The sequence below is a fragment of the Ctenocephalides felis genome, unplaced genomic scaffold (assembly GCF_003426905.1).
Source record: "Ctenocephalides felis isolate EL2017-DRISC unplaced genomic scaffold, ASM342690v1 CF-g0.4_SCAFFOLD_01886, whole genome shotgun sequence".
Taxonomy (NCBI): Eukaryota; Metazoa; Arthropoda; class Insecta; order Siphonaptera; family Pulicidae; genus Ctenocephalides; species Ctenocephalides felis.
This window is the reverse complement of record NW_020538040.1, coordinates 6,040,149-6,054,882: the sequence shown is the minus strand read 5'-3', so window position 1 is coordinate 6,054,882 and position 14,734 is coordinate 6,040,149. Positions and strand designations below refer to the sequence as shown.

At 27.1% G+C, this 14,734-nt stretch overlaps 2 protein-coding genes and 1 pseudogene across 2 annotated transcripts; 1 reads left to right on the top strand and 2 right to left on the bottom strand.

Annotated features, from left to right (window-relative positions):
- Positions 1-3,676: 3,676 nt before the first annotated feature.
- LOC113377250 (conserved oligomeric Golgi complex subunit 2) lies at positions 3,677-8,044 on the bottom strand. Its single transcript, XM_026617501.1, has 3 exons — positions 7,967-8,044; positions 6,275-7,911; positions 3,677-3,908 (listed from the first exon to the last, which is right to left on the bottom strand). Exons 1-3 carry the CDS (start codon positions 8,042-8,044, stop codon positions 3,677-3,679), a joined length of 1,947 nt encoding a protein of 648 aa, XP_026473286.1.
- Positions 8,045-10,811: 2,767 nt separating this feature from the next.
- LOC113377884 (dnaJ homolog subfamily C member 17-like) lies at positions 10,812-12,056 on the bottom strand. The gene is made up of 2 exons (XM_026618331.1): positions 11,871-12,056; positions 10,812-11,625 (listed from the first exon to the last, which is right to left on the bottom strand). The coding sequence occupies exons 1-2, from the start codon at positions 11,946-11,948 to the stop codon at positions 10,840-10,842; spliced, it is 864 nt and encodes a 287-aa protein (XP_026474116.1). The 5' UTR covers positions 11,949-12,056; the 3' UTR covers positions 10,812-10,839.
- An 890-nt stretch (positions 12,057-12,946) lies between these two features.
- On the top strand, positions 12,947-14,312 carry LOC113378573 (annotated as a pseudogene).
- Positions 14,313-14,734: the final 422 nt, after the last annotated feature.

Here is a 14,734-nt window from a genome sequence, read left to right as displayed (position 1 = left end):
GCGAATGATTCCTCAAGAGGGCAAAGGCAAAGATGCCAACATGGAATTTGAAATTGAAATAGTAAAATATTGATTAATATTAGGTAAAATATGTTAAAAAGTTGCGCTGAGGAATTCTAAGATATGTGGTGTTTGTGAAGTTTATGAATTTGTTCGTATTTGGTTTAATTTGTGCAAAAAGTTTGTATTTTGACAGGTCAAGCGACGGCCATGTTTGTGCTAAACTGTCAATGGAGTGAAAACTGTCGACGCGCGCGAAAGATCAATAATTCAAATTAGTAAATTAGTTTTATGTCGCGATTTTTTATTTGCACGTGCATTTTGTTGTAAATATTAAGAATATAACAATATTATTATACATTGTTAAAAAGCTTATGAAATTATCTACAAATCTGTATATAAGGTTTGATAACTTTTCATACAAAATTATGTAAGAAAAATTTGTAAAATTTACTAAATTCATTGTGTGTGAATTATTTTAAAATTTATAATTATTCTGTTCAGGTTTATCTCTGTATTATTAAATAAATATTACATAATTTGAGTTTAAAACAATTCTATAGTGTATATTGTGTGTTTAATGTGCAAATCTTTATGTATTTGTAATAAATTGTGTTATTATTATTTATTTGGACAGTTCAAGCGGCGGCCATGTTTGTGCTAAACTGTCAATGGAGTGAAAACTGTCGACGCGCGCGAAATATCAATAATTCAAATATGTAAATTAGTTTAATTTTTTTATTTGCACGTGCATTTTGTTGTAAATATTTGGAATATAACAATAGTGTCATATACTGTTAGAAAGGTTATGAAATTATCCACAAATCTGTATATAAGGTTTGATAACTTTTCACACAAAATTATGTAAGAAAAATTTGTAAAATTTACTAAATTATTTGTGTGTGAATTGTTTTAATATTTATAATTATTCTGTTCAGGTTTATCTATGAATTATTGAATAAATATTACATAATTTGAGTTTAAATTAATTCTATATCATGTAGTGTTTGTGGAATATACAAATCCTTTTGTATTTGTAATAAATTCTGTTATTTATATTTATTTTGACAGTTAAAGCAGCGGCCATGTTTGTGCAAAACTGTCAATGAGGCGAAGCGCGCGAGTTGTAAATAATTTAAATATTTGATTTGTATGTAAGTTGTGTTTATTGTTTAAATTAAATCTAATTAAGTATGAATAAATATATAGTGATATATATTGTTAGAAAGCTTATAAAATTGTCTACAAATCTGTATATAACGTTTAATAACTTTTTTAACAAAATTAAGTAAGAAAAATGTTTTAATTTCCAGTTGTAAATAATTTAAATGTTTGATTTGTATGTAACTTGTGTTTAATGTTTAAATTAAATCTATTTAAGTATAAATAACTATTTAGTATTATATATTTGTGTATCTACAAATCGGTGTATAATATTGTAAAATTGTATATAACGTTTAAAAACTTTTCAAACAAAATTATAATATATAAATTGTTTAAATTTTAAAGTGACGATTTACTTGTTTGTAGTTATAAGAAATTGTGTTACATTTTTTTATATTTACGTTTATATTGTTCTATATATATATATATATATATATATATATATATATATTATTATATATCATTAGAAAGATAATAAAATTATCTACAAATCTGTATATAACAATTTAAATCATTTGAAACAAAAAATAAATTAAAAAATTGTTCGGAAAGTGAACATTTAGTTGCTTGTAAAGAGTTGATTTTTTATCCAGTTATATTTTTTTACATTTATGTTAATATTGTTTAAACTTGTTCTAACACACATATATCATTATACATTATTAGAAAACTAATTAAATTATTCATAAATCCGTATATAACAATTTATAACTCTCAGATCAAAATTGTCCAGAAAAAATGACTAAACTTTTATTTGACGTCATTTTAGTATACTAAGATACCTGCTGCTTACATTTTTTCGAATTTTGTTAAATTTTGTTAATAATTTATTTGAAAATGTAAATAACAATTTGTAATTTTTAGAACAAAATTATATTGAAAAAATTGTTTAAAAGGTCTGAGTCGTTCCACGAACTTTGGTAAACTAAAATGTTTCTTTTTATATATTTTTATCGATTTTCTAAATAATTTGTTTTAATAAATATATATTATTATATATCATTAGAAAGATAATAAAATTATCTACAAATCTGCATATAACATTTAGTATCTTTACAGACAAAATTACATATTTTCAAAAAATCTTTGAAGCTTTGGAATCGAAACTGAATGTCATTTTATAAAATTGTGTAAAATCAGATTTATCCGTTGCAGTTATTTATATTTGCGTTTATTTTGTTATATATATTTAAACTATAACAACATTATTATATATTGTTAGAAAGCTAATTAAATTATCTATAAATCTGTATATAACGTTTTATAGCAATTTGAACAAAATTATATTTAAAAAATTGTTTAAATTTTAAATTTGAATACTCACTTTTGTATGTGTTTTGTGGTCATCACTTGTAACTTCCAAACCATTCGATTAATATGAAGGATGTCTTCTGGAAATTTATACAAAATTAAATTATAAACAATATTGTCTAACATTATAATACTCTATAGCAACTCGGTATACTATAAAATAACAATTTAATGTAATAAATAATCTGAGTGTAAGGTATATTAGTTTCCATACAAACTAAACGTTATCAAAGACTTCAACCATAGTGTGTACAAGAATATCTGGTATTGGAATTCAGTATACTTGGTGCATATTTTTGCTTTTTGGCTTGTAACTTCTAAACCATTCGTTTAATATAAATGATGTATTTAGGAATTTTGTTCAAAATTAAATCATAAACAATATTGTCTAACACCATAACACTCTACAGCAACTCGGTATACTCTAAAACACCCTTAAAAAAACATATCGGGTACAACTTTCCCTTCGCCATTATTATAAAGAACTCGCCTTATAAAAACGGCGGAAGCAAAGTTGTACATTTAATATTGAGCACATTTTGTTTCGTCGCTTGTAACTTCCAAACCATTCGTTTAATATGAATGATGTCTTCGGCGAATTTATACAAAACTAAATTATAAACAATATTGTCTAACATCATAACACTCTGCAGCAACTCGGTATACTCTAAAACACTCTTAAAAAACATATCAGGTGTACAACTTTGCTTCCGCCATCATTATAAAGAACTTTTATAGTAAAAACGGCGGAAGCAAAGTTGTACATTTAATATTAAACACAAACAAAGATTAAACAAACAAAATAAATTTGTTTTGGTTCGTCGCTTGTAACTTTCAAACCATTCGATTAATATGAATGATGTGTAAGAAAAATTTGTTCTGAATTAAATTATAAACAATATTGTCTAACATCATAATGCTCTACAGAAACTCGGTGTACTCTAAAACGCCCTTAAAAAACATTTTAGGTACAACTTTGCTTCCGCCATTGTTATAAAGAACTCTTATAGTAAAAACGGCGGAAGCAAAGTTGTATTGATCAAAAACAAAACTGCTTCAGTTTAATTTAATCAATACTTTAATAGAATATAACTAATCATTATAAAAATCTTATTTACAATTTAAAACTAATATTGCACTTAAATTTATTTATTTATTATTTTAACTCTAGCAGCGTCCTCGACTAGTGCTGTGAGCTCTCTTAGCATTTTAACACTGTAGATTTCGACACCACTTTTTTAATACTTTCAGAATAGTTTGTTACATCGACTAATAGTTGTAAACGGATTTTGTCGTCATCTGTAATTCCTACTTTTGTATCTGCTGTACTATTTATAGTACTCGTTGTTTTATCCCGAATTTGTTTCAAACGACGAAGAGACTCTTCTGTTTTTTGAACTGAGGATAGCAGGTCGCTCATGGCGGAATATAATCTGTAAAAGATAATAAATGATAAGAAATTTTGTGGGGAAGGTTAGAAAATGTTGTATACAGATTTGTAGATTGTTTTATTAGCTTTATAATGATATATAATAATAGATATATGTTGGAAGAAATTATTGGCAAAGTTTTACAAAATGTAAAAGTGTTACCAGGACTTTGTATTCGATTTGTGAAGTTTAAAGAATTTTTATAATTTAATTTTGCTCTGAAAGTTTCAAATTGTTAAATACACATTTATAGATAATTTTATTACCTGTCTAATGATATATAATAATATATATGTGTTAGAACAAATTTAAACAATATAGATGTTAATATAAAAAATGTAACCAAGTACAAAATCAACTCCTTATAACTACAAGCAACTAAATGTTCACTTTCAAAATTTAAACATTTTTTTTTATAAAATTTTCATTCAAATGTCGTAAACATATTTATAAATAATTTTTAAACAATTGTTTTCGAAAGTTTGAAATTTAAATTCTAACGGTTGTTAAAAACGCGCGAACTTCACTGCAATCCTTACGTGCAGTAATTTTGTTTCAACTCGATTTGTTATTCAATTTTAAAGTTTAAACATTTTTTTTAATATAATTTTGTTCTAGAAGTTATAAATTGTTATATACAGATTTGTAAATAATTTTATCAGCTTTGCTATGATGTATAATAATATATACGTGTTTAAACAAATTTTTATCAAAATTTAACGAAACGTAAACAAATGTAACTAACAGACTTGGATTCACATGTAAACGACTTAATATTCGATTATAAAGTTTAAACAATTTTTACAATTAAATTCTGTTCCAAAAGTTATAAATTGTTATATACAGATTTATAGATAATTTTATTACCTTTCTAATGATATATAACAATATACATTTGTTTAAACAAATTATTAATAAAATCGTTCAAATATAAATAAATTGTATACCTAAAATGCACTTGATGACTTATAACCTTTTTAATGTACTATATTATTATTTCAGAATTTTGTTCAAAATATATAAAGTTTATTATATAATATTTAAGTAGACACGTTGAAGTAAAGCATACTTAAATTATCATATTCTGGTATAAACGATGTACCCTGAAGAGCTCATCAAACGTGACTTTTACATTAGAAAAAATGATAGAATTATTCTTAGAAAAGTTTGGTAGAACATATAGTACTTTGTAATTATATTATTTTGTTAGAAAAGTTATTAAACGTTATATACAGGATTATAGATGATTTTATTAGCTTTCTAATAATATATAACAATATATATGGGTTCAAACAAATTTTTAACAAAAATGTAACCAGCAGACTTGGATTTACATGTAAGCGACTTAATAAAGTTTAAACAATTTTTACAATTTATTTTGTTCCAAAAGTTGTAAATTGTTATATACAGATTTGTAAATAATTTTATTACCTTTCTAATGATATACAATAATATATATGCGTTAGAACAAATTTATAGAAACAAAATATAGAAAATTTAGAACAAAAATATAGAAAAATGTAACCAAATAAAAATCAATTACTTATAACTACCAGCAACTAAATGTTCACTTTTACATTTTTTTCAATAAAATTTTCTTTCATTAATTTTTTATTAATATATAATATTATATACCCCTTTAAACAATTGTTTTTAAAAATATTTCAAATTTGAATTTAAAATCTTAACGGTTGTTAAAAACGCGCGAACTTCACACTTAAAGTATTTTGTTCAACCCTTACGTGCAGTAATTTTGTTTCTTTTTTCAATTATAAAGTATAAACATTTCTTTCGACATAATTTTGTTCCTAACATTATAAATTGTTATATACAGATTTGTAGATGATTTTATTGCCTTTCTAATGATATATAATAATATATATATATATATATATATATATATATATATTAGAACAAATTTGAACAAAATAAACGTAAATATAAAAAATGTAACCAAGTATAAAATCAACTCCTTTTAAATATAAGCAACTAAATGTTCCCTTTCAAAGTTTGAACAAATTTTAAAATGTAATTTTATTGTTAATAGATAATGTTATAACCTTTTTAATGATTTATTTTAAATTCAAATTTTAAATCTTAACGGTTTTTGCAAACGCGCGAACTTCACGCTCAAAGTATTTTGTTCAACCCTTACGTGCAGTAATTTTGTTTCAACTCGATTAGTTATTCAATTATAAAATTTAAACATTTTTTTCACTATAATTTTGTTCTAAGACTTATAAATTGTTATATACAGATTTGTAGATAATTTTGTTCGATTTCTAATGATATATAACAATATATATGTATTAGAACAAATTTAAACAATATGAACAAAAATATAAAAAAATGTAACCTTATCCACTTACCTTTCAGTAATAGTTGAAAATATAACCCCCATCCACTCTTTAATCTCGTGCTCCAAATCTTTACCATACTGCTCCTTAAACTTCAAAGGAGTCTCCAAAATCAGACTAATGTACCCACAAGGCTTATTCGGGGTCTCACGATTAGTCTTTCTGTACAGACGTGGAATATCATTGACTTGCCTTATATACATAACACTTTGATTCGAAATCTCTTTTATAACTTCATCTTTAATTGGGGGCACACATTGTAGAAGAGAAGTCTTGGAGTCTTCTAGAGATTTAGATAAAAGACTCGTGTGGTCAGGAAAGCTAGGTTTGGACATGTCGAGGATTTTGGGTAATCGAGTGAGTAATAAGTGGATGTCTGTGTGTACCAGGATGTACTTGTGTGTTTTTTGGTCGTCTGTAGATTTTGTCAGGAGCCCTAAAGTGTCTTTGACCCATGTGCAATAGCGTGATAGTAATTGTAAGGTTAGTTTCCAGAATTTGTGTGCAAGTTGATGCAAAAAAATGCCTTTAGACCAACATTTTTGGATGCAATCATATAGCACCAAAGTTTGTTGCAACTTGAAGTCTTGTGTGTGTTTTATTTCTTCTAAAGTTTTTGTGCAAGCACTTTCAAAAGCCCCCCCGATCTCCTGAAAACGTATTTGGAAGTACACAGGCAAATTCCAACGCTGTTGAAAACTTTTGTACTGGTCATGTTGTTTAAATTGTGAAACTAATTTAGGGGTTGTAAAATAAGTTTGTAAAGTATCCAAAAACGTTGTAGTCAACGTATATTTATCATAAAACACCTCAGGGTTCCCCGGTGCAAAAATAGACGCAGTGTGAGTCTCCAAACGCGTTTCAACCTCCGGCCAAAAACTGCACAACAAAAAATCTTCTGGTAATAAAAACATATTGGTTTTAATAAACTCCAGGACTTCCCCGTACACAAATTTCAACCCCCGCGTTTGCACATTTGACTCGTTTATCACAGTGTGCATTGCAGGTGCTACAAATTCCTTACGGAATAACATTTGAGCCTCAGAAACTTTATCTAAAGTTGTGTACAGTTGTAAGCAACGTGCAAGCATTTGTTTATCCTTAGTTTTTAAACAAAAACGAAAAAACCCATCGATTTCATCACACACACGTGTGTGTATCCGGTTTAAGGCATCCTTATGCACATTATCGACATGCTGACAATTGTCCATACAAAATTGTAGCTGATTGTATTCTAGTACAACCCTCTCGAGCACCTCAGACTTCAACTCACAATGCGGTAGTAAAGAATCTAATTTAATCACACTTTGTCGTATACGTATAAGATTTTTTAATGAGCGTTTTTGCTCACGCAAAAACGCTTGTTGTTTCAAACACTCCTGAATCTCACTCATAACATCCGTGAGTGTCAATTTAATCAACAAAATCTCTTCTTTGAATTGTCCTAAAGGTGTTTGAATGTTTTTTATCGAACCATCCAAACCCACTAAGTTTGCTGACAAATTAACAAAATCAGCATAGTCTTTATTTATTAATTCTATCATCGAGGATCTTAATACTTTTAAATATATGCCTAAATCGTCACGCATTGTTTCCAAATTTGCAGCATTACGGTTTTCTTGTAAAAATTCGTCCACTGAAAAAGTTTTCTGCAAAAAAAGTTAGGTTAGGATTTGGAAAATTTAGGTTTTTTATACCTTTTACCTTCATGAAGTCGTTTTTGTTGAAGCATAAGCCTTTAGGGCCGTCTGGTAAACTAAATGTATCACTTGTTTTATCCATTTTTAGTGTAAATAAGTATTTATTTATATTTTTTGGTGACAGTGTTGAGAAACGTCAAAATTTGACACATCACAACATGAAAGGGGCGCCTCTTGCGGCTTCGATGCACAACTTTTGCCCGCGAGATTCAAATGTTAAATTTGAACTTTAGATGTAAAGTTTGAACATTTTTTGTTGATAATTTTGTTCTGAGAGTTTTGTATGTATATATACTTAATTATAGATAATTTTATAAGCATTCCAATGATATATAATAATGTTGAAATATTTGATTAAATTTTAACAAATATAAGTATAAACCAAAACGTTGATATGAGTAGATAAAGATTCTAATTTCAAAATTTAACCAATTATTTTTATATAATTTTGTTCTAAGAGTTACATATTGTTATATACAGTATTAAAGATAAGTTTTAATTTTATAAGTTTTATATTAACTAATATATTAGCTTTTTAATGATATATAATAATATTAATATGTTTAATTAAATTTTAACCAATATAAATATAAACCAAAACGTTGATGTGCGCTGATGACGATTTTAATTTCAAATTTTAACGAATTGTTTTTATATAATTTTGTTCTAAGAGTTACAAATTGTTATATACAAATTTATAGATGATTTTATAGGCTTTTAAATGATATATAATACTTGTAATATATTGGCTTACATTTCAAAGAGATTAATATAAATATAAACCAAAACGTTAATGTGGGCTGATGAAATTTTAGTTTGAAAGTTTAACAAAATATTTTTATATAATTTTGTTTTAAGAGTTACAAGTTGTTATATACAGATTTATAGATAATTTAATTAGCTTTCTAACGATATATAGAATAAATGCGTTAGAACAAATTTAAACGATATAAACCTGAATATAAAGAAATGTAACCGAATAAAAAATCTACTCCTTTTAACTACAAGCAACTAAAAGTTCATTTTTACCATTTTTTCAATATTTTCTTAAATAATTTCATTAACTTTTTATTTGTATATAATATTATATACCCGTTTAAACAATTGTTTTTAAAAATATTTGAAATTTGAATTTTAAATCTCAACGGTAGTTACAAACGTGCGAACTTCACACTCAAAGTATATTGTTCAACCCTTACGTGCAGTAATTTTATTTCAACTCAATTTGTTATTCAATTATAAAGTTTAAACAATTTTTTAAACATAATTTTGTTCCAAAAGTTATAAATTGTTATGTACAGACTTGTAGATAATTTTATTTGCTTTCTAATGATATATAATACTATATATGTGTTAAAACAAATTTGAAACATAAAAACGTGAATGTAAAAAAATGTAACCGAATAAAATATAAACTCCTTATAACTACAAGCAACTAAATGTTTACTTTCAAAGTTTAAACAATTTTTTTAATATAATTTTGTTCCAAAAGTTATAAATTGTTATATACAGATTTGTAGATAATTTTATTAGCTTTGTAATGATATATTATATTATATACATGTTTAAACAAATTATTAACGATATTGATGAAAATATAAACAAAATTGTAACTGGAAACACCACAAACGATTTGGTATTCAATTATAGTAAATGTTTTTTTTTAAACAAATTCTTATCATTTTCTATCATTTTTTTTTCAATTTAAAAAGTGTAATTTTAAATTTAACGTAATTATTGTGTTTTGAAATATTTTCTAAAAAATTGCAGATTTACAGGAAATTTTATATGACACAATTTCTTTCTATCTTTTATGATTATATTTACGATTATATTTTCTCTCAAAACTGATATTTTTTGTACATTTAGCTCCGTATCTTCGTAACGGCTGAACCTGCCTTTGCCAAAAACAAATCAGCACATCTCCCCACCAATAAAAATCGAATGTTTTTTGAATTACTCAAATCGGTTGATCCGTGTTCTCGAAATCGTAGCCAAAAAAAATGTCACACATCCATTTTTCTAAAGAATGTCAAAATGTTTAGAAACATTTGAAACGTAAAGACATGAAAAAAAAAATCATTTTCGGGAAGTTAACTAGATTCAGTTTGCTCGTCTGTAGATTTCATTTTTGTTTCGAGTTTCCTTTTCTGTTTTAAATCGCGTTTGTTCGTCAGTAGAGTTCTTTTCACTCTTAATTTAGTCAAAATTTAGTTTGTCAGTTAAGAGTTCTAATTTACTTTTTTTTAATCGAGTTTGCTTGTCAGTAGAGTTCCTTTCTCTCTCTAATTTAAGCAACATTTAATTTGTCAGTCACAAGAGTTCCTTTGTTTCTTTAAATCATATTTGCTCATCAGTAGATCTTATTGTTAGCAGAGTTAGAAAACTACTATGATGATTTGTATATATATATATATATATATATATATATATATATATGCACGTCTGTATGGTTCCTTTTTCTTTTTTGTTTCTTAAAAAATCTTTCAGTCAGTAGAGTTCCTTTATTCCTTTACAAAGTATTTGTTCGTCCGTAGAGTTCCTTTTTCCTTTTTAAATCACGTCTGCTTGTTTCTTTTTTGGTCTAGTCCTAGTAGATAACAGAATTCTAGATGGTGCAGTTATCATTACATTCCTCTTTGCTTGTTTATATGTAAAATACGCCTGAACGAACCGCAATTAGATAGACATTTTCACAGTCAGTCTTCATTAATATCAAAAGCAAACAAAAATATCAATGACTCGAATCGAAAACGACGCAAACCGAAACCCGGCTGTAAATAAAAATAAATACACACATTGTAAATATAAAATAAAATCATTTACTCAATACAACCATACAAGTCCTTATTAAAACTTCACCCTCATCCTTATCCTTCAACCATCCTCCTCCTGCATCTGCTGAATAAGCCTCTTCCTCTCCTCGGCCTGCCTCATCTGCCTCAGCACCAAACTTTCAAAATCCCTTTCATTAACTAAATTCGACCCTTTACTCTTCCTCTTCGGCCCTTCGCCGATCCATTCCAACTTTAATTTATTCTCTGGTAGCCCTAATTCGTACTCCACTGCCATTTCGGCAGCATCTTGAGTTTGAAATTCGACAATGGCCGAGCCGTTTTTAGCAGACATTACTAAAACATTTATATCACCATATTTGGACAAAAATTTTGTTAAATTGGCTTCGCTATAACCACCGTTGGTTTGGTCGCTTTTAGAAGCCTGCCATTTTATTTTTATTCGGTGCTCGTTGGGGTTCCATGTAGGTTTTGAATTTAATTCGGCTAAGAGTTGTTCTTCAAGAAGACGTTTTTCTTCTTCCACCAACTTTGAACCTTCTTTCCGCAACCGTTCGATTTCAGCCTGCAACTGTTCCTCAGGCGTCTTACAACTAAAACTACTTTTACTCTTAGATTCTAAAACAGCACTCTGTTCTCGTGCCTCCAAATTCGATTTCAACTTTTGTCTTTTGCTGTCTAATTCTTTATGTCGTAATTCTGCAGCCTTTTTGGCATTCAATATTCTGTCGTAGGCCTCTCGTGCTGATTTGTCACAGAGGATTTCTAGGGCTTTCGATAACTGGTGAAAAAGTTCTGCTGCTTTTGGATTGTCGGGGTTTTTATCGGGGTGACATTGTAGGGCTTTTTTCCTGTAGGCTTTTTTTATCTGAAAGAGGAAAAGATGGTGGAATTAGTTGTCAAAAAGGTTAGGTTTGGTAAGTGATAAGAATTAGTTAATAAGTTAAATGGTAAGAGATAAAAGATATGAGAAATATTTAAATAAGTATAATATTTAATAAAAGTGTATTAATACTATAAGTATTGAAGTTATTTCATAAAATTATGTTATTAAATATCAATTGTCGATCTTAACCTCAAACTTTACAACTAAAATAATAATTTTCTATTTACCTCTTGTGTCGTGGCAGATATTTGTATATTAAGTAATCCATATAAATCCACATCTTTTAAATCTTTCACATCAGCCATAATTTATATTAAGTAAGCACAAATATCAAAAATAAAATAATTATTACTAGCTTTTAAACGTCAAACAATGTCAAAGTCTTCGTCGACTGTCAGTTTGCAGTTGAGGCAGCCATCTTGTTAGTGTAAACTGTCAAATATAATTTTTATAATAATAAATCTTCAAAATTAAAATAATAATAATTAAATAATTGATAAAATCACATTTTGTTAATATACATATGGTATAAGATTAAAATGTTTGTTAAATCTTTTAAATAATTTCCAAGTTGACAGTTCGAAGTTGCGGCAGCCATGTTTGTAGTGAAAACTGTCAAGACATATTTAAAATACAAAAAAACAATAATTTAGTTATATAAATCACAATTATAAGATTAATATATTATAATTATAATTTATGTAATAATTTTAATTATTGTTTATCATTTAATATTCGAAAAAAGTTTAAACAGCTAAGTTGACAGTTGATGAATATGTCAGCCATGTTTGTAGTAAAAACTGTCAATGCACATAAAATATAATAAAACAATAATTTAGTTATATAAATCATAATTATAAATTTAATATATTATAATAATAATTTATATAATAATAGTAATCATTGTTAATAATTATTATTCGCAGAAATTTTAAACTGCAAAGTTGACAGTTGATGAATGTCAGCCATATTTGTTGTAAAAACTGTCAAAACGTATATAAATTAATAACAAAATAATAATTTATTTACAAAAATCATTAAATATATAATTCAAATTTATAATTTATATATTAATCTTGATAATTATAGAATCGTTAATAATTATTTAATTCTAAAGCCAAGTTGACAGTTGATCAATGTGTCAATGTGTCAGCCGTCAGCCATGTTTGTTGTGAAAACTGTCAAAACATATTTAATATACAAAAAACAATAATTTAGTGATATAAATCATAACTATAAGTTCAAAATGTGATAAATATGTGTTATATTTCAATATTTGTTTATAAGTTACAAAATCACGCGAAGGAAATCAAAAAAAAGTGTCAACTGTCAAGTAACAACTGTCAAACGTCATAACCAATAAACAAAATAAATATTATGTAAACAAATAATAAATAAAAATGCCTGGTAGAATTAAAAGCTTATTAAGCGAACGGGTAATAAAATATTATATATATAGATATAATATACTATAAATGTTTTTTCATGTTGTACTATATTTATATTTTTGTTTTTAGGTTATAGAGCATTTAAGAAAAAGCGGTTTAAATCACCCACAGGCTTCCATAGCACCTTTTATACAAATAGGTGCTTACAAAAACAACTGTATAGAGCTCCAAATACCTTTAAATAAACTTCAGCATCAAAATTTTGATAATTTTGCCAAAACCGATTTGTTTTATGATGTGCATATAAACACACAAGTGAAATATCCTTATGTGTGCTTCAAAACAAGCACTAAAGACTTTATAAAACACACATTAAACCTGCAGTCTCAATTATACCTCCGCAGGCCTAAAACAGGTATAAAAACTCTAGTCGAGTTCAGTTCTCCCAATATAGCAAAACCTTTCCACGTGGGGCACTTAAGGTCTACGATAATAGGAAGCTTTATAGCAAATTTGAAAAGTTTTTTGGGGCACGATGTGATACGGTTGAACTATTTAGGTGACTGGGGCACTCAGTTCGGTTTCCTTAAACTCGGTGTGGACTTATTGAATATAAACGATGATGAAATGCGTAAGAGCCCTATAGAATTATTATACAAAGCTTACGTGCATGCTAATAAGTTAGCACAGGAAGATTCTACTATCAGTGATAGGGCTCGTGAGGTTTTTGCACGTTTGGAACAAGGTGGTGCTGAGGATATGGAAAAATGGCATTTATATCGCACATATACAGTTGATGAATTGATTCAAGTGTATAAAAGACTCAATGTAGAATTCCAGGAGTACCATTGGGAGTCCATGTACGACCGTAAAAGCATACACAACATTATTAAATTACTAGAAACCAAAAACATCCTCAAAACATCCCCTGACGGCAAGAAATACATAGAACTATTCAACCGTAACGTGACTGTTATCAAGAGCGATGGGTCATCCTTATATTTATCCCGGGACATTGCAGCAGCCCTAGACAGGCACACAAAGTACAATTTTGATAATATGTATTATATTGTGGATAATGCACAAACGGATCACTTTGTAGCCCTTTTTGAGACTTTAAAACAAATCGATACAAGTTTGTATGAAAAGTGTAAACATGTAAAGTTTGGTCGTATCAGGGGAATGAGTACGAGAAAGGGTGATGTTGTTTTTTTGAGTGATATACTCGATGAAGCTAAGGATGTTATGTATAAAAGACAGTTGGAGTCTCCAAGTAAGTAACAATAACGTAACATTTATGTTTAGGTTAAGGTAAAGGACACTTTTTTGTGTTTTTGTTTGTACTGTTGCTGTTTGCTGAAATTAATATATGTTGTTGCATATCAAATGATTAGTTATAAAATCATCTACAAATCTGTATATAATGATTTTTGAAGTTTGGAACAAAATTTTGCAAAAAAAATTTTTTAAACTTTGAAAGTGAACCTTTAGATGCTTATAGTTATAAGGAATTGGTTATTGTTTTATATTTTCGTTTATATTATTTAAATTTGTTCCAAGGCATATATATTATTATACATCGTTTAAAACATAATAAAATTATCTATAAATCTGTATATAACGATTTTGAAAGTTTGTAACATAATTTTGTAAAAAAATTGTTTTAAACGTGTCAATATAGGTTAGTTTGATGGCGTTTTTTT